The sequence below is a fragment of the Delphinapterus leucas genome, chromosome 2 (assembly GCF_059928025.1).
Source record: "Delphinapterus leucas isolate spDelLeu-1000000601 "Yukka" chromosome 2, BTC_Dleu_Yukka2, whole genome shotgun sequence".
NCBI classification, from domain to species: domain Eukaryota; kingdom Metazoa; phylum Chordata; class Mammalia; order Artiodactyla; family Monodontidae; genus Delphinapterus; species Delphinapterus leucas.
Window position 1 is genome coordinate 18,627,356 of NC_143130.1, and position 19,746 is coordinate 18,647,101.

At 41.3% G+C, this 19,746-nt stretch overlaps 1 protein-coding gene across 1 annotated transcript in view; it reads left to right on the plus strand.

Moving 5' to 3' along the window:
* The window catches only part of APBB1IP (amyloid beta precursor protein binding family B member 1 interacting protein), a 102,510-nt gene that overhangs the window by 44,123 nt on the left and 38,641 nt on the right, over positions 1-19,746 (plus strand). The window contains exons 3-7 of the mRNA XM_022580347.3: positions 856-943; positions 4,287-4,579; positions 7,218-7,295; positions 14,489-14,648; positions 15,804-15,925. Coding sequence (XP_022436055.1) covers positions 856-943; positions 4,287-4,579; positions 7,218-7,295; positions 14,489-14,648; positions 15,804-15,925 — 741 coding nt within the window. The remainder of the gene's footprint in view (positions 1-855; positions 944-4,286; positions 4,580-7,217; positions 7,296-14,488; positions 14,649-15,803; positions 15,926-19,746) is intronic.

Consider the following 19,746-nt stretch of genomic DNA (forward strand, 5'->3'; position numbering starts at 1 on the left):
CTTTTCCGTACATTTTATCCTTGATTCTAACTTGATTGGGTTCATTTTTTTTTTAACTTCTTTTTGATTAATGGCCTTTTTTTTCCTACGTATAACTGATGATATCTCATTAATTTATTCTCAAACCTATAATGATTGGTTTCCTTCAGAAATTTAAGACATGAACAAGGATATTACTTACCAAATCAAATTAATATCAAAGAATGTACTCATTGTCATGAAAACACTCATGTTTAAGAACAGGTGAAATCACTTCTCAAACTATGGATGTAAAAATATTTTTAAATATTAGCTTTTAAATCATACAAGCAGTCACTTTATCAATTAGAAAATAATGTTATTTACAAAATTAGTAAATTACTGTGGCTTAATTTCTTTTTAACAAGTTTTATTAAATAAGAGTAACAGCATTAACATTTTACTGTGTAATAACAGATTGCATCCTGAAACAGCTCTTATCTTCAAGTGACTAAACAATTCCTTTCTTTGATGTCATAACTTAAATCCTTATGAATTGTATGTAGTGTATGTGTCACAATGCTTCATTCCCGGAAATTTTTTGTTGTCTCTAAAAATGAACAACCTCATTCTCATCATTTGACCTGTTTTGTTTCAAGATGTACCTTCTAGAATAATTTTTAACTTGTCATTTTTAACTTGTCATAATTTAACTTGTCATTTTCTGTACGAAAAAAAAATCACCTAAAGCATGTTCAAGTAAGAATACAGTTTTTAGAGAACATATTTAAAGAGAATATGTATAAGCAGCAAATGATTCTTTACTTAATGATTAAATTGCACTGCAAAAATATTAGTATCATGAATAACTTTGGGGGTTGGGATCCGTTTTCACAGAGTTTAGGAGTCGACACTGTCCCTCCTCCAGAACCTAAACCGCCCAGAGCTGAATTTAACTACAGTGTGGGGTTTAAGGATTTAAATGGTGAGTATCATTTCTTTTCTTAAGTAATTTGAAATGATAACAATGACTAAAATCTGTACACAACTGTAATCTGAAAACAAAATTTAAGGAACTTGGACATCATGACAAGTATAATTTTTAAAGTCCTGGATTTCGTTCAGATTGAGTGCTGCTGTTTGGATTGAATTGAGAGGCCAAGAAGATATTTTTGCCTGTAATGAAAAGGAACACTCTCCTGTATTTGCTGAAAGTCTCAAAGCTTTCTAATTTTTTTTAAAAAAAAAAACAGAGAGCTTCTTCTTACTCCTAAGCCATTACAGTAATAAGGTACAGTAGTATAAGAAAATATTAATAAGGAAATGTCCCTTCGAGGATATTAATGAACTGCCCATTTCATAATGATTGAGAATATATGAATAGATGCTTCAAAATATATTTTAAATAATATATATTTAATATATAATATAGTATATTTGGTCTATTTGACATTTTAGTCCCCTGAAGTTTGTCATATTTTATTAACAAAAATCTCTCTTCCTCCTTAGTGCATTGACAATCTTTAGCCCATGTGCTACTCAAATTACAATGAATCTTGAAGTGATTGCTTCCAAATTAATGAGAATTCACTGCAACTCTTGGAAAAGATTTTCCAAAGACTTGCAGTGCCAACCAAAAGAATAAAGAACAAAATAATAGAGAAGCCTAGTTACAGAAATCCAGAGTTCCAAGTTTTATTTCCATCACTCACTGGGTTCCTTTGTTTCTGTCATTTTCAGTAATTTTTAGATTAAACCCTTAAGGTTCGAATAACTGTATCTTGATAAATTATAGTACATCTCTTCTGATTTCCTCTTTTTCCCACCCTCTTTTCTATCTTCCATATAAACTTATTATTTCTGTCAGTCGTTTCCACTGCAACGTGGAATGATGGTAACATTTATGAAGTTTCAGAAAACCAACACACTTTAGTCAAATTATGACGTTAATAGAGAACATATACTTGCATATATGAACAGTGCAGATTTGCCTGACACACTCATAACAGCTGAATAATCAGTTCCATTAAAATTTAATCAGTAATTTAGTTGTAGAAGCTCAACTAATGCTTTCGAAGCACTTATTACCTAGTATCAAAAAATTACTGAAAATGTCAGAATCCAAGAAACCCAGCAATACGTAAACATAGTCATGTTAAAAGACACTAACAAGAAACTCGTGTCATTAAGGAGACAAGACCATTAAAAAAGTACTGATATGTACTGAAAATTAACTTTGTTGGGAATTACAATAGGAATAGATTTTTTTTTCTACTGTCTTCCCTTAAAACATTGCTTAAAATGAGTCAAAAAATACTTCACCCAAAGTTATTTGGAGAGTTAACGATAAACTTCTGAACAGAATCCCCAATTCTTTATCACTCAATCCCATACCAATATGTTGAGGATTATAATTTGCTTTGGAAATTGTTACTATATGTGTTACTGTGGGAGTTCTGTCCCTAAAATTTTTATAAAGGATTAAAATCATTTGCTGTGTGTCTACAGTCACAATGTAATTGATGACACTGGAAAATTAGGAATATGCTTCATTAGTTCTACACATATTTTCTCTGAGATTTTTAAAATTTCACTTAATTTTATGAAAAGCTATATGCAAAACAGCGGTGGCTTAGAAGGAAAATGCTTTTTACCTGGTTAAGAGATCCAAACTTCAGTCCAAGTGCTGTACATAGAACTATTGGCACTAATGTAATATGCTACATGGTGTTTATGCTGATGACGTTTGGCAATAAATGATTTCACCACGCTTTCTGCTCATTTGTTTCTGAGAGGGCTTCATTTCCCCTGCCCGCATTTCCTCAATCCAGTTCACGCTGCACACAGCAGCTAGAATTCTCCCCCTCATGATCACTTCCACCTTGCCCATACTTTGTTCATCACGCTCACCATCTGGTGACTGCCTGATGGACAAAGTGCTGTAGCAACACGACTCACAGCCACGGCTCCCTGTATGCCACGTGGTCTAACCAGCTTTCAGGATCCCAGGTCTTATCTCCACAGTAATCTCTCACGTGGAAGAAATTCCAGTGAAAATCGTCCTCCCTCACCCTCACTCTGAAAATTCGGGTATGCCCTTTCCTTTAAGAGTTAACTCCCAGCTCACTGTCTTATGAAGTCTTTACCACTTAATCCCAATTAAAAAAAATTTTTTTTTTCATTCCTTAACCCCCTTGGTGCTTTATTTCCTGCTATTAAATATTTATCATTAACTGCTCTTTTTGTGACGTGAGAGTTCCTATAGTTGGATGGTGTGCCCACAGAAACTCTGCCCTCACCCCAAGTCTCAAGGCGTATTAAATAAATCCCAGTTGGTGGAGACCTACTTTCTTCCAAGTATATTTATCAGTGGTGCTCTGTCTGCCCTCCAAACACCTGGGGAGAATTTTCCAGCCTCTCCCCTCCCCTACTTTCTAAAACTCTAAGATCTTGCACGAGAATGTACAAGAATTCTCTACTTAGGCATCTGATCAGGTGCTTGGAGTTGACTTTATAGCTGACCTGTGAGGTCCCAATGTAGGGAAGACATTCCCCCGTTTGTTTTCTTTTCTCTTCTTTCTTTCTCTTTTTTTTTTTTTTTTTGGAGAGAAGTGATTTTTTTTTAGCTTTATTGAGGTTTTTTTAGTTAATTAATTTTTTTGGCTGTGTTGGGTCTTCATTGCTGTGCATGGGCTTTCTTTAGTTGTGGTGAACAGGGGCTACTCTTCGTTGCGGTGCATGGGCTTCTCATTGAGGTGGCTTCTCTTGTTGCGGAGCACGGGCTCTAGGTGCGCGGGCTTCAGTAGTTGTGGCGCATGGGCTTAGTTGCTTTGTGCCACGTGGGATCTTCCGAGGCCAGGGATCAAACCCGTGTCCCCTGCATTGGCAGGTGGATTCTTAACCACTGCACCACCAGGGAAGTCCCAGTTGAGGTTTAATTGACAAAATTATAAGATATCTAAAGTGTACAGTGTGATGATTTGGTGTGCATATACATTGTGAAAGGATTTCCCCCATCAAGTTAGTTAACACATCCATCACCTCACCTATTCTTTTTTTTTTTAGTGAGAACATTTAAGTTCTACTCTTTCAGCAAATTTCAATTATACCATACAGTGTTATCAACTGTAGTCATCATGTTATACTTAGATCCTCAGACCTTACTCGCCTTATAACTGAAAGTTCATACCCTTTTACCAACCTCTTCCTATTTCCCCCACCCCAGCCCCTTGCAACCAGTACTCAAATGTACTCTTTAAAATGACCTTCGTTAAGTTTTCCTAGGTGCAAATTGTTGTCTTGACCATTAACGTGATTTTCCCTATCAGAGTCCTTAAATGCACTGGAAGACCAAGATTTAGATGCTCTCATGGCGGATCTGGTAGCAGACATAAGAGAAGCTGAGCAGAGGACAATCCAGGCCCAGAAAGAGTCCTCTCAGAGCCGACCTCATTCAGCATCTCTGGATATACCAAGTTTCAGTGGTGCAGCCTCTCTTGGTTACACAGCAAATGTTGCTGCACCGAGTGTTAACCAATATGAGGATGACTTACCTCCTCCACCAGCTGATCCCATGTTAGACCTTCCTTTGCCACCACCCACTCCTGAACCTCTCTCTCAGGTAAGTCCGTGGGGTCAGGACTCTTGACCTCTGCTACCCAAGATCTCTGACCTTCTTCAGAGTGGCGGTTACATTTAAGTTTGTACGCCCAGAGCTCTGAGACTCTAAGAAACAAGAATCCCAGATGTGTTCATTGCAAAGCCAGAGTCTCCATAAAAGGACACATTGGTGTGTATAAAGAACATATTAGGGCCATATTCAGGAATTGTTATAGTTTGGCTAAAATCTGTATTTGTATGCAACTTTCCCTGATAATACTCAACCTTTTGGGGTCATGTTTTATTAACTTGGTATGAACTGTGGAAGTGATTTATACATTTCTGTGTCCCTGGTCCTAGTCCAGTACATAAAGAATAGAAGGCATTCCTTACATATTTCAGAATTGAACTAAATGGAATTTTGCTGAATCTGGCAGCCGTATTCAGTAGGGCAAAGATATCTATGTATCACGTGTAAGGTCATAGTTGGGAGGGGCGTTATGGGGCGGGTAGGTGATGAGTGCTTGATATTAATAGATTTCTGGGAAGTTCATATTGTCATTACGTGGGACGTTAACTCATATCTCTCATCCATGCAAGAAGAGCGCTTTAAGGATTTTTCTTAGAGTAAGCCACTTTAAAAATATTTTACAGTAAGAACCTAGCTCTGTTTCCTGTGGCTTCTGCCTTCGTTGTACTGGGTGATGATCAGTATTCATAAATACGACCCTAGTAACCCTGAAAGTCCCTACAATGCCTTTTGAATGAACAAATATGAAATATAAATCAAATATTAAATCCTATTCATTGCTCTATTATGTGATTATTGTATAAAAATTATTTGAAAATTGGTGATCCATATAGAACAGAGGCTCTTTTTCCCCCAATTTTATTGAGATATAATTGACATATAGTATTGTACAGATTTAAGGCATACAACATGATGATCAGATACACATATACTGAGAAATGATTACCATAGCGAGGTTAGTTAACACCTTCATCACCTCATATAATTACCTTTTTGTTGTGCATATGGTGAGAACATATAAGATCTACTCTCTAAACAAGTTTATAATACAGTACTGTTAACTGTAGTCACCGCGCTGTACTTTAGATCCCCAGAGCTTATTCATGTTACAACTGGAGGCTTGTACCCTTTGGCCAACATCGCCCTATTTCCTCTGTCCCCAGCCTCTGGCAACCACCATTCAACTCTCTGTTTCTATGAGTTCAGCTTTTTTAGATTCTCACATGTAAGTGAGATCATACACTATTTGTCCTTCTCTGTCTGACTTATCTCATTTAGTGTCATGCCCTCAAGTTTCATCCATGTTGTCACAAACAGCATGATTTCCTTTTCTCGTGGATAAATAATATTCCATTGTATATCTACACCACATCTTCTTTATCCATTCATCATCAACAGATACTGAGGTTGCTTCCATGTCTTGGCTGCTGTGCATGGTGCTGCCACGGACATGGGAGTGTAGATCTCTTCAAGATATTGATTTCATTTCCTTTGGGTAGATACCCAGGAGTGGAATTGCTGGATCATATGGTAGTTCTATTTATAAGTTTTTGAGGAACTGCCATACTGTTTTCCGTAGCAGCTGCACCAATTTTACATTCCCACCAACAGTGCACAAAGGTTTCCATTTCTTCACTTCCTCACCAACACTTTTTTTTTGTTTTTGCGGTACAAGGGCCTCTCACTGTTGTGGCCTCTCCCACTGCAGAGCACAGGCTCCGGACGCGCAGGCTCAGCGGCCATGGCTCACGGGCCCAGCTGCTCCGCGGCATGTGGGGTCTTCCCGGACCGGGGCACGAACCCGTGTCCCCTGCATCGGCAGGCGGACTCTCAACCACTGTGCCACCAGGGAAGCCCTCGCCAACACTTTTTATCTCTTGTCTTCGATAACAGCCATTCTAAAGAGCAGAAGCTCTTAATATAGGGTCGGTCCATGAAGAAGTCAAGGAGTCTGTGATTCCCAGCTGTATGCAAAGTCAAATGCATATGTGAAGCTTTATGGGCTTCATTGCTTTAAACATATTCCTAAAGGGGTTTGTGGCTCAAAAAGTATATAAGAACTACTGGTATAAGAAGATATATGTCTGCTTTGGGCTCATAAAATATTTCACTCTCTTTTCTGCCTGCTCATGTGTTTGTCAGTAGTTTGTTGTGGGTTTTTTGGGGTTTTTTTGTGAATTATAAGTTTAAGTTTGATTGGGGAAGATAAGGACCCTTTAGGAATCTCATAAAAACTAAGAATCCCAGAAAACACATACTAATTCAAAAGAATGTGTATAATTTCAGGAAGTGCTCAAATCCCTTGAGATTCACCTATAGATTCCTCAGGTTAGACCCAATTTTGAGCCAAACAGAGATTTTTGCAGACTAAATATGTGAAACTCTGAGTCATCATTTCATCTTTTAAGTTACTATTCCTAAGATATAAAGGGTGACTGTCTTCTGTATCTCCAGGTTGAAGATTTCTGTTACAGTTACTTAAATTTTGAAAATCAATCATGTGAAATTTGGTGCCCTATATAACACAGCCTTTTGTCAATATAAAGTGACTAAGACACTAACAATGGCAAGGGTACTTACTCCCTGGTGTTATTTAATGGACTGTGTTGAATGTCTTGTCATTTTACAGGAAGAAGAAGAAGCCCAAGCCAAGGCTGATAAAATTAAGCTAGCATTGGAAAAACTGAAGGAGGCCAAGGTCAAGAAGGTAAATTAGGAATCACTTTTGCATGGGGCAGTCAAATTAATGACTTTTTATTATGCTTAAGCCTAAAAAAGATTTTAATTTTAAGTGGTGCTTTCCAATGAGTTGTAGTTTTTTAAATTTAAGGACAAAGATAAATTATTCTTTTAATGACCTCGCTTGGCTCATTTGTGATTGATAAATAGGGGACCTATGTTAGTGTAAATATGGAGATTTCCAAGTCTCTACCCCCAGGGCTCCCTCCCCTAAGGATGCACTCTGGGTTCTGCTCACTCTTGGGTAATTGCAGGTGGCGCCCCCTTCTGGGGGCAAGTTGGCGAGTCACCTGGGTCAGAGTTCAGCTTCTAGTGGCATCACCTCATTTCCACGATTGCTTTTTTGCATTTTATATACCCCCTGAGGCAGCCCCCAGTCTGCCCTGGATGTCCAAGTTCTCTCCTGAAATACCAAATGTTCTTTTGGCTAGAGCTGTGTGTTCAAAGTTGGCATAGGTTTTGAGTGACCTGCCTCGACCCTATTGTCCCAATAAGCCTGTAATTTATCGTGCTTTTTCTGTAGAGCATAGGTTTTTCTGGAGACACATATATTGTATTATATCAGAGACACATGTATTTAAGCTCAGGAGAATCACCTACCTAATAATAAAGTGTTAACAATAGTTAGTTAAATTAAGAGAAAGATAAACAGTCTCACTTCGACTCCTGAAGCATATACCGTGGCTGAGACTCGTTAAGAACTTTTTACTTACAGTTGGGTGAATTATTCTTTTCATACAGGGCATTAGATTTTATGTTCCTGCAGCACCTCTCATGGTTCCTTGAATGAAGGATTTCAGTACATGTTGGTCGATATTTAATAAATATTCCTTGACTACTCCAGGATCCAGACTTCCAAGGTTCATCTATGAGAATTTTTTCAGATCGTTCTGGTTCCATTCATTTCAGGCATGCATGAACCTTTTTATCATTTTTCTTCCCCATTCTCTATGTGTGATTGCATTCTGTGGTCGGTTATTGAACTGATAACATCCTCGGCTGCCTTCTCCCCCCTTGCCCTCACTCTGTGAACCCCTGGTTAAATCCAGCCTGGGCCTTCGGTGCTGCCTGAGCTTCCAAGTCCAGTCTCTCTCCCACGAACCTAGAAAACTACTTCCACCTTGTCCTCTCTCTGAAAATCTCCAATACCTCCTTCCTCTCCCACATTTTCTCAGCCCATTGCACTGAGAAGTAGAAGCAATCCAAAGAAAGGTTCTGCAAGCTCCCAACACATTTGCCTCCCTACCCGCCTGCACTTGTGGCAGGTGGTCCATGGTCTTTCCTGCTCCTGTGCATGGACTGTCATGTTTCTAAGACCAGTCCCCCTCGTGTGATTCTCTTCCCACCTCTTTTCTTGTCCCTCCTCTGCTCAAGGATGTCCCCCACACACACACACACACAATAAAGCCCAAATCCTCACAACGACATCAAGTCCCTGCATGATCTGGTTGCCAGCCCTCTCTCTCACCCTCTGTTCTAGCTTACTGGTCTTGCTGCTCCACAGATGTTCCAGGCATGCCTCTGCCTCGGGACCTTTGTGCCTTGCGGTCCCCCTGCCTGCAGAGCTCTTCCCCAGATTCCAGTGGGTTCTCTTTGTCCCTCACTAGGTCTGGTCACCTGCTCAGTGCCATGCACACACACACCCCTTACCTTCCCCCGGCTTTCCTTCCTCCCCGTACAGCGTACTGTCCAGATTACTTGTTTATCCTGTTTAATGCCTACCTCCCCTCCCCACCCCCAGGGAAGCTCCTCCAGGGAGTTTTGTGTTTTCTTTACTGATGCATCCTCATCTCATAGACCAGGTGCTGGGGGTACAGAGAGGTGAACCAGTCAGGTGAGTTCCCTGCCTGTGTAGAGTTCACTTCTAGCTGGGGAGAGAAGTGCTATGAAGAAAATAAAGCCGGAAGGAGTGATACTGCCCAAGGAAATCTTTTTTTTTTTTTTTAATTGAGGTAGCATTGGTTTATAACGTTATGTAAGTTTCATGTGTACATTCTTATATTTCTGCTTCTGTATACCCTACAGTGTGCTCACCACCCAAAATTTAGCTTCCATCCGTCACCATACTGTTGATCCCCTTTACCTCTTGAGCAGGAGGGAAAATGGGAGGAGCTGAGGGCAGAAAGGCAGGTGGGGTCACAGGGTCTCACAGGTCTGATGAAGAGTTTGGAACATATTGTCAATGCAGTGGGAAAGCATTTGGCCGCACCATGCGGCATGCGGGATCTTAGCTTCCCGTCCAGGGATTGAGCCTGTGGCCCCTGCAGTGGAAGCACAGAGTCCTAACCACTGGACCTCCAGGGAAGTCCCCATATGAGGGTTTTTAACAAGGGATAATATATGGTTTTTAAAGATCGTAGTGGCCATTGTGTGGAAAGTGGATTGTAGGGGAAGGGATGAGAGCAGGGTGACCTGTTTCATAGCCGTCTCTCTAGCACAAGACCTCACTGTAGATAAACATGTACTGAACCAAGTTACAAATGGATGGCAGAGGAAGATGGGCTGTCTTAGGTTGCCGACTTTCCCTTTGGAGATAAAAAGACAAGAGAAAATGAGTAAAAATACAATTCATAATTATTTCAACTATGTTAAACCACTGGATGGTTTATAAAATGGGGGCCACGTTGGCGATACTCTCAGAGGATAAATGAAAAGAGAAGTTGGTTCTTAGATTAAAAGGTAGAACCTGGGACTTCCCTGGTGGCGCAGTGGTTAAGAATCCACCTGCCAAGGCAGGGGACATGGGTTTGATCCCTGGTCTGGGAAGATCCCACATGCCACAGAGCAACTAAGCCCATGTGCCACAGCTACTGAGCCCGCATGCTGCAACTACTGAAGCCCGTGGGCCTAGAGCCCGTGCTCTGCAACAGGAGAAGCCACCATAAGGAGAGCCCGTGCACCGCAACGAAGAGTAGCCCCCGCTCGCTGCAACTAGAGAAAGCCTGAGTGCAGCAACGAAGCCCCAACGCAGACAAAATAAATAAATGAATTTTTAAAAAATATAAAAAATAAGGTAGAACAACTAGCATATTTGGCCAGTTTGCTTAACTGGAGATGAAGAGAACAAGGAGGAGAAAGCAGTATTTCCACAGAACTTTGCCATAATTTAGTTGAGGTGAATTGTAACAGTAGCAAAAAGCTCCACCTGCCTCCAGTCAACAAAGCAGATGTGAAACAGAAGCTGTTCTGATCAGTGGGAGAGGAAAGAAAATTAAGAAGCTAAGGTGTATATTTTTTCTGACTTAGGACCCTCCAGACTTATTTCTAAAAACAAAAGGCTGTGTGGCACAGAACATCAGAAAAAAAACTGAGTCATACTCATCCATTAATAAAGTAACTAAGATGTACTAACACATAAGCTACAACATGTTTTATAAAGGATGGAATCAAGTTTATCTGAAGTACTTTGCCCTCAAGTATTCTGTGGGGTGTTGACATCACTTTGGATCACGAAGAACGATGTACACAGTTGTGTTGCAAAGCTGTTGGAACTGGAAACAGAATCGGATTCACTCATTGATTTTGTTTCTTTGTTTTAAAGCTCTGTGACACAGGAGACCAATTCCATTTGTAAATTTTATCATAGAAGCAAAAATGTATATATTGCAAATGATTTAGGGCTGGGATAATTTTGTATTTATTAGTTTGCAAAAGAAAAAGAAGAAATGATAAAAACCATTAAATCTTTACTATGATGGATTAGAAAGGGGAAGTTTTTTCATTCTTGAGTCATTTTACTCTATATCATATGGTGTTGATATGAAAAGTACTCAGCTTGCTAATCGCCTAACTGTGACTTAGGGTGTCATGTGTTGGTATATAGCTACTCTTCAGCTTGTAAATGTGAAGAAAGCTGTGAAGAAGACTAAATATGATTTCTTCTTGCTAAAAGTCATCAGCCTTCTCTTGTTTTTCTTTCCCCTAAGTTTTATAATTGTGGACATTGGTAACTACATATGGATTAAATTTAGTTTGCAATTTCTGCCAAAAAAAAAAACCCAACCCTTTCATAATTGCATCATTGTCAAATTATGTGATTTAGTTTTTTTTCTCTCTTTAAAAGCAAAACACCAAGCTATGTTTTATTTTCTCAAGAATTCCTAAGCAAGAATGAAATGTGGTCAAACATCACTAATTTTTTCATCAGGAAGATTGTCTTCTAAGTCCTAACACTGGTAGTGTTTCTTAGGACATGTAACTACTTTATAGCAATATTCCTCAGCTGAGAGCAGCAGGTATGCCTTCCACAGAAAATAAGCCATGGTCATTCCACTATTTGAGGCATTTCTGTTTTCCACACAACCATCCACGTCTGATTTCTCTGGTCAGATGAATGGGTCTTTGACATTGTAGTAGTTGGGCCTATTGTTTCATTATTTTATTTTATTTTTTTAAATAAGTTTATTTATTTTTGGCCGCATTGGATTTTCATTGCTGCATGTGGGCTTTCTCTAGTTGCGGTGAGCCGGGGCTACCCTTCCTTGCGGTGCATGGGCTTCTCATTGCGGTGGCTTCTCCTGTTGTGGAGCATGGGCTCTAGGTGCACAGGCTTCAGTAGTTGTGGCACACGGGCTCAGTAGTTGTGGCTCATGGGCTCTAAAGTGCAGTCTCAGTAGTTGTGGCATGTGGGCTTAGTTGCTCTGTGGTATGTGGGAACTCCCGGACCAGAGGTTCCCCACTGAACCCCTGTCCCCTGCATTGGCAGGCGGATTCTTAACCACTGCACCACCAGGGATGTCCTGGGCCTGTTGTTTTAAATACATCAAAAGATGTACATACAGGGACTTCCCTGGTGGCGCAGTGGTTAAGAATCCGCCTGCCAGTGCAGGGGACACGGGTTCGAGCCCTGGACCTGGAAGATCCCACATGCCACGGAGCAACTAAGCCTGTGTGCCACAACTACTGAGCCTGTGCTCTAGAGCCCGTGAGCCACAACTATGGAGCCCGTGTGCCACAACTACTGAAGCCTGCATGCCTAGAGTCCATGCTCTGCAACAGGAGAAGCCACCGCAATGAGAAGCCCATGCATGGCAATGAAGACCCAACACAGCCAAAAATAAATAAATAAATTTATTTTTTTAAAAAAAGATGAACATAAAACAAAAACAACTGTCGAACTAGACGTTTCTGGGCTACAGGTTTTCAAGGGAAAAAAAGTATTCTTCGGACAAGCCTGGAATAATGGTCTAATTTGAATGGTTCCAGGAGGAGGAAATGCACCTTTATTGCCCTGATGTCTGCATTTGAGTCTTAGGTGTGCAAGTGTGGGAAGAGCAATACTAGGTGTGCTTCGACTTGTGGTCCTTGCCTGCTCCTCGTCCAGATTCTTATCACCATCCACACCCTTGGTTGCTCTCAGTAACTCTGCACAGAAATCCACAGGAATTGCCTTCTTCACTGTTAACTACACACTGTCTTCAAGATCCAGTTGGGTGGGAGTGGGACCAGAGGGGCAGTTTCCCTGCTGCTCAGAATCTAACCCAAACTTTGGGGGAGGAAGAAATGTTACCACTTGTATGACTTCTCTCTTCACTCCATCTAAACACTTTTTAAAAATAATGATAAGCCTCATATGTGAATAACCAGGACCAACCTTAGACAGACAGAATAGGCAGAACTTGTCTCTAACTATCTCATGCTTCTCTTTTCAAGTTAGAATAGAAATTTACGCAAGAGTGTCAGGGGGTTCTGGTTGACGATGTTGCTTCTGGGAATTCTCTGCTGGAAGCCTGTGGAGTAACTGCAGGCACTGCAGGCTGGAGTTTGGGCAGGGATGGTCTGGAAAGGGAAAGGCAGCCCTTCCTTCCCGTGTGGCACTCAAAGATGGACTCTAACTAGAGCTAACTCCCACTTAATTAGGGAGGATCTTGGCAAAGAATAAAATAAGAACGTAGATCTTCCCAGAAGGAGTTATGGAAAATCTTCCCTTAACATAAGTGTCTAATAAATGTGGGCTTCATGGGCACATTTCCACTGTTCCTTTTGAAGACTGGATAGATAGCACTGTTATAACCTGTAGCACTCATAACTAACAACTGCTGGAATTAAAAATATGCTACAGGGCTTCCCTGGTGGTGCAGTGGTTAAGAGTCCGCCTGCCGATGCAGGGGACGCGGGTTCGTGCCCCGGTCCGGGAAGACCCCACAGGCCCTGGAGCGGCTGGGCCCGTGAGCCATGGCCGCTGATCCTGCGCGTCCAGAGCCTGTGCTCCGCAACGGGAGAGGCCCGCGTACCGCAAAAAAAAAAAAAAAAAATGCTACAAATAACACAGGTATCAAAGAAAATCCAAACCCTAGCTGATTAGTTGTTGAATTAATTCTGTTATGTTACATCAGAATCATGGTCTCTCTTAGGGATCAGAAGTTTTAATAACCTTGACAAGTTGTCTGGGAAAAATCAGTGAAATCCTGTGCCCTTAGGAGTAAATTCTCACACCAGACCCTCCAGATTTGGAATAAGGTAGCTACCAATTTGACTGTGAACTCAATGCAGTAAATTTTTTTTTAATCGAATGAAAAGTGCATTAGGTCACTCATTTGCCTGCATGCCTCCATAGTAGCGCTTTCTCAGTCTACATTGATCTGGTTTAGTCCACCTCTAATCTCAAACGTGTCCTGCTGTGACACCACCTGCCTCTCAATAAGACCCCTCGGTGACACTGTGTCACTCTGCAACTTCCGACCTTCAAAGAATTGTAGGTTAACCAACTTGGTCTTAACCTGTGTCATAGAACTCTTGGGTTGCATGAAATGGGACCCAACTCCAGCTAAGCAAGACAGAAGAATTTATTATAAAGATACCGGCACGGCTTTCAGCTAAGCAACGCTTCTGGGCTCTGAGATGAACCTGAAGAAGTAACAGAAAGATGTCAGGGAGGCCGGCAGGCAGCACTTCTTGGGTTGTGTTGGTTTTCTCTCTCCCTCACCAGGATGCAGAGTCTCTGAAAGCCGGGCAGGGACTTTGCTTATTGTGTATTTATTTCTGTTTTTGTGAACTGGTTTCTCTACGTTTATATTCCTGGCACCTTAAACAAGTGCTTGGCATATGAGTGAGTTTGTGGGACACCTTCTTACTTAAATTCGCAGAAGAGATAGCAACCTTGAAACCTTAACCTTCTCCAGTTGCTTGAATTTACTGGCTGCCCTGTGGCTTTATCCTCAGCTTGTTGTCAAGGTGCACATGAATGATAACAGCACGAAGTCACTGATGGTGGATGAGCGGCAATTAGCCCGAGATGTTCTAGACAACCTTTTTGAGAAAACCCATTGTGACTGCAATGTGGACTGGTGTCTTTATGAAATATATCCGGAACTACAAATCGGTAAGTCCCAGTTCCAGCAATTGACTGTACTCCAAAAAACCTGTGAGTTTGCTTTATTATGGGTTTTGGTCTATTGCGAAGAAGAGTTTGGTTCAAGGCTATCAAGACTCCCCCTGCATCACTTCCCTTAGGTCAGGTTCAGTGCTTGCCTCTTCATTTATCTGTGGCAAAGAGACTCGGATTGGAGCAGGTGGCCAGACCTTGGGGAATGTAAGCATTATTGCTGCTACTTCTCTAGCAGATCCAAAAGGGAAAGAAAGTGACAGGAGGATACTTCTTACCGCATGATTAGCAAGCTGAGCAGATGGTCGGAGAGCCTGGGTGTCTGTCAGCCGATGTCTCTTTAAAGTTTACTTCTTTATACTCTAGGATAACTCTGCCGCGGGCCTCACATCACTGCCCGCTCACTCAATGTCTGACACTTTGTCTAGTGGAAGAGGCTCAGCCCCGAAGAGCAAAGGACAGTGGATAGACGTTGATTGAGTTTTTTTTTAAAGCTAAAAAGCAATTAAAGAAATACTCTGTTACTTCTCGTTCTTAATACCACTCATAGAACAATTGTCTCCTGGGAGAGCCTGTTGGAATACAGAAATACATGTTTTAGAAGCTTTGGGTACACATCTTTCTGGAGGAAATGGTCTGCATGGAAATAACCTCTTGAAGTTTTCTTCAACTCTGTGAGTCAAATAGAGAATTGAAAGCTCTCTAAAGGAAGGTGTAGGGTTGGTTCCGAAATACATTGTTTTTTAGCAGTTTAGTCCATGTTTTATAGTACTCATCACTTATCTCACAATTTCTCACAATTTCATTCAAAGTTGTTTACCCAATTATTGGCCTCCTTTCATATAGGATGTTACCTCCACCTGGGGCTATTTAAAATAGTCAAAAATTCTAATATGCAAAAAGAGCAATGGCTGACCATTATCACTATATTGTAGGTTCATCTGCCATGTTTTTAATGGAAAATAAGTTGAAGACCTGAGACTGAAGAATACACACAATAGAGATGTTACAATGTGACATCATGTAAGAATTAGGAATTTCTAAAAACTGATGAGAAGTATGAAGCATTGTGTTAACTCAACACCAGCTTATTCCTCTGTTGGAAACCCTGATGTCTTGGGTCTGAAAGAATGCTTTTTCTTGTTCTATCAGAAAGGTTTTTTGAAGACCATGAAAATGTTGTTGAAATCTTATCAGACTGGACAAGAGACACAGAAAATAAAGTGCTGTTTTTGGAGAAGGAGGAAAAATATGCTGTATTTAAAAACCCCCAGGTAAGATAACTTGTATATTGTTAAACCATATAAAATACCCATTTTTTAATGTCACCTGTGTACTCACCAGCTCATTCATTATCTCACAAAATACCACAAATGTATTCCTTTCAAAGAAACACAAAGAACTCTTAGGCCATATGTAAACTAAGAGCCCCTTGAAGGATTCAGAGAGAAAATAATCCATTTTGTTTCTCTTGATTCAGCATCCAAAATATACCTCTCTGTTGACTTATCCTCCTCTTCTGTCCTTATAGCTCGTTGGCTACATTAATCCAATATATGTGGCGCACTCTGAGCCATTAACACTTCATAGTTTAAAGATACCCTTTTCTTTGTTGTTCATATTTGGTGCTTATGGATGTTGGGATAAGTCAAGAGAGTGCCTGGAAAACGTACAACTCTACATACAGTCTACAAAATAAAAAGTGTTGTTCTCCATATTTGAAAAAGCTTCCTCAAATCATGCGTACAAGGATGTCCTAGACTTGTCCCATGGAAGTCTCCAGCCAACTGTCTGCGCATGGTGGACAGGGAAGTTTCCTCACACAAAGTTGCGTTCAAGCTCTCACCTGGGAAATCTGTTGGAGTTAACCAGGTGAAGAGTAGAGTAGAAGCGAGCATCCTAGGTGGGGTGTGTGTGCAAAGTCCGAGAAGAAAGAGGGAAGTTCTTTTAGGCCATGGGAAATTGTACAGCTGGACCGCGAGGAGGAGGTAGGGACAGGGGGTGACAGTGCATTCAGATAAATTGTGGAAAAGAAACTGATAGAAATAGCATATTGGGGGCTTCCCTGGTGGTGCAGTGGTTAAGAATCCACCTGCCAACGTAGGGGACATGGGTTCGAGCCCTGGTCCGGGAAGATCCCACATGCTGCGGAGCAACTAAGCCCGTGCGCCACAACTACTGAGCCTGCGCTCTAGAGCCTGCGAGCCACTACTACTGAGCCCGTGTACCACAACTACTGAAGCCCACGCGCCTAGAGCCCGTGCTCCACAACAAGAGAAGCCACTGCAATGAGAAGTCCACGCACCGCAACAAAGAGTAGCCCCTGCTCGCCGCAACTAGAGGAAAGCCTGCACGCAGCAACAAAGACCCAATGCAGCCAAAAAAATAAAAATAAATTAAAGTAAAAAAAAAGAAATAGCATATTGGTTAAAATAAAAGCAGGTCAGAAATGAATGTTTCCAGTCACCAGTTCATGCAATCATGATTGTCAGGGGTTCGTTTAAAATATATTTTCAGGCTGTTTACTCAGTTTTTAACATTTTGAGTTTTTTGGCTGCATTGGGTCTTCATTGCTGCACACGGGCTTTCTCTCTGGCTGTGGAAGCAGGGGCTACTCTTCGTTGCAGTGCGTGGGCTTCTCATTTTGTGGTGGCTTCTCTTGTTTTGCGGCGGCTTCTCTTGTTGCCTAGCACGGGCTCTAAGCGCATGGGCTTCAGTAGCTGCAGCACGTGGGCTCAGTAGTTGTGGCGCACAGGCTTAGTTGCTCTGCAGCATGTGGGATCTTCCCGGACCAGGGATCGAACCCGTGTACCCTGCATTGGCAGGTGGATTCTTAACCACTGTGCCACCAGGGAAGTCCCAACATTTTGTTATTTTTATCTTCTCAAAGAACCAGTTTTTAGTTTCATTGATCTTTCCTATTGTTTTCTTCATCTCTATTTCATTTATTTCTGCTCTGATCTTTATGATTTCTTTCCTTCTACTAACTTTGGGTTTTGTTTGTTCTTCTTTCTCTAGTTGCTTTAGGTATAAGGTTAGGTTGTTTATTCGAGATTTTCTTGTTTCAACATTTTGCTGTTTTTAAAAACCCAGCCTCAACCACTCATGCCTGCTTTGCCTGTTTAGCTATATTCTATATTTCTTTTATATGAAGCTGCATTTTCTTGCCACTATGGGATTCATTCAACTTTGTGGTCATGATTGAGGGGCATGGAGCGTGCCCCACTCTCTGTGGGTGGAAGAGCTCAAGTCTAGGGTTCGTTCTTGCAGAAAAATGATTTATGGAAGTAGAGATGGTGAGTGAATTGTCATCTGCAGAAGCTTATTAGATGACAGAAGATTCTGAAGCCACTGACAGGGTTCCAGGGTATTGTTCACTGCATTCAGCCTACAGTGTGTTGCGTTTATTCCCAGCATCCCAGTGCCAGTGAGAGCCGGTGGAGGTCCGACCCCACTTAGGACTCACGGATGCTGGAACAGGTCCTGGTCTTCCTGGCCGGCAGCCATGGCATCAGGCCATTGATTTACACTCACTTCACTCTCTACTTTGCCACAAGCCCCAAAACTTCAGGAATAGGTGCCAAACAAGCATAATTGTCTAAGAATCAAATAGAGATAAAATTTAAAAACTTGAAAAAGTCTGAAAAATGGTCCCAAAGGCTTGAAGATGCATAAAAACTAAGCACTACTAAATACTTAGTGCATCTGAATCACTAAGACCTGAAAAATAAGTGGTGGGGGAGATTTTGAATCAACGTGTTGTTGCTGCTGTGATTTTGTTCTTGATCAAATTGTTTTTTAACAAAATCATGTGGTCCTAGCAAGACCTCCTTTGGACCGGAGAGCAGCAGCAACAAGATGATCAAGGGCTTTGTAGATTGTGTTAAAGACACTGGGCTTTGTCCTGAGGCTTGCAGGGAGCCGTTGAAGGGTGCTGAGTTGAGGGAAGATCAGCGTGATTGCACAGCAGAGAATGGATTTGGAGAAAGTAAAAGTGGCAGCCGCCATGTGATGGAGAGGTGGTTATAGAAGCCCAGAAAGATGATGATGGACTGAAGGGCATTGGGAGAGACTCAGGAGGTAATGGAATTTTGCAAAATATGGTGACCGCTTGGATGCTGGTATAATAAGGAGGCATAGAAGTAGACATGGATGACACTGATTCCCCGCTCGGGAATTAGATAGATCCTGATGCCCTTCCCTTCGGTAGGAAGCATGAGAAGGAAATAGGTTGGGATATAAACATGATGACTAGATTTTAAACATTGCTGAGTTTCTCCTTCTCCTTCAAAAAAAAAATCTCATTTCACCCTCCATAAATTCAGCATGAAATGTACACATTTTTACTTTCGTGTTTTCTATCAGATGGGCAATATTTTATCTATAAATGTCACTAGAGACATGCTTCTAAATTTTTCCTTGTGTTGCTTTTCTCTTCTCATGAGATGAGTAAAAATCTTTCTACCTTTGACATCCCCATCTCACCTGTTCTCCAACTCCAAGGTATTTATTTACAAGGAAAAAGAGAACTGACTGGATTTTGGTCACTTTCCCAATATCCCCTCCAAACTTACCTTGCATTAAGGGACTTTCCTCTGTGATTGTAAAAAGCTTCTAGAGATAAAGATAGTGACAGGAACTGACTTCTAGTAGATAGTATTGATTCTAAGTTCTTAAGATATCAAACCTAAGAACTTTTTTTTCTTTCTAACTTTTATTTGCATTTATTTTTTGTGGCATTTATTCCCGGGCCAGAAGTTTCTGTTTCTTCAGTTTCTTCTGGGATATCTTTTTCTTCTGTGCAACCTCCTCTTCTGGTTTAAGAACAATCTGTTCTTTTTCAGTAAGGCCCATCTCAGTGTGGCAGGGACAGCTCGTGTATGGGTTGGTCTGACCACGAGCTCTGTAAGTCCTGCACTGCATTGTGTGGGCTTTGTTCACCTGGATTTGCTCAATGACCAGAGAATCTACATCTACGCCCTTAAGTTCAGCCTTACTCTCTGCATTTTTGAGCATGTGCAGTAAAAATTCAGCACTCTTTTTGGGCCACCGACCCTGCGTCCAGCCCCAGTGTTTGGCCTGGCCACACCTACCA